Here is an 860-nt window from a genome sequence, read left to right on the forward strand (position 1 = left end):
CGGGGGACACACCACTGGTCCATGCTTCAAAAATCCATCCATCCATTCTTTCTGAGCTCCCACTAGGGGATGGGGACGGGGGACGGGGGACACCTGGACACACCACTGGTCCATGCTTCAAAAATCCATCCAGCCATTCTCTCTGAGCTCTCACTGGGGGACGGGGACGGGGGACACCTGGACACACCACTGGTCCATGCTTCAAAAATCCATCCAGCCATTCTCTCTGAGCTCTCTCCTGTAAACGCTCCTCTGGATTATAGATCCTCTCTGGCCTGCAGACGAGTGAAGTGAAGTGAGATTTATTTATAAAGCAAGGCGATCCAAAGCGCTTCTAAGCTTCTAAATAAAGCACGTCAATCATGTCTAATCTAAATGGAATATAGGATCATCCAAAAACCAGACAGGAGCAGAATAGTAGCTAAAATAAATAATCTAAATAAGGTTTAAAGCTAAACTAAACAACCAGAACGCAGCAGAAGGCTCCGTCCTGTGGAGTGGACACAGGGACATTTCTCAGTCTGAACATTAAAACCAGAGGTTGAAGACTAAAAACCCAAACCTTGTTGTGTTCTTGAACCTGCCTGAGATTAAGTCACTTGTTGTCAACATTTTGACTTTAATGTCTGAACTCAAACAAACCATCGTGTGAAACAACAGAAACACTTCCTGAACTTTGTGTTGTGCTTCGAAGGGAGCATCGAGTACAGCTGCCCACTGAGGAACCAGTGTGAGATCACCAAACGGAGGAGGAAAGCTTGTCAGGCCTGCCGCTTTCAGAAGTGTCTCCAGGCCGGGATGATGAGGGAAGGTATGTCCCGGTCTGTCCTGGTCTGTCCCGCTGATCCCCCGGTCTGTCC

The 860-nt window shown here is 48.1% G+C and overlaps 1 protein-coding gene across 1 annotated transcript in view; it reads left to right on the forward strand.

Annotated features, from left to right (window-relative positions):
• LOC108229297 (estrogen-related receptor gamma-like) overlaps positions 1-860 on the forward strand; it is a 9,063-nt gene that overhangs the window by 1,221 nt on the left and 6,982 nt on the right. The window contains exon 2 of the mRNA XM_017404965.3: positions 695-811. Coding sequence (XP_017260454.1) covers positions 799-811 — 13 coding nt within the window. The 5' untranslated portion in view covers positions 695-798. The remainder of the gene's footprint in view (positions 1-694; positions 812-860) is intronic.

This window comes from Kryptolebias marmoratus, unplaced genomic scaffold (genome assembly GCF_001649575.2).
Source record: "Kryptolebias marmoratus isolate JLee-2015 unplaced genomic scaffold, ASM164957v2 Scaffold34, whole genome shotgun sequence".
NCBI classification, from domain to species: domain Eukaryota; kingdom Metazoa; phylum Chordata; class Actinopteri; order Cyprinodontiformes; family Rivulidae; genus Kryptolebias; species Kryptolebias marmoratus.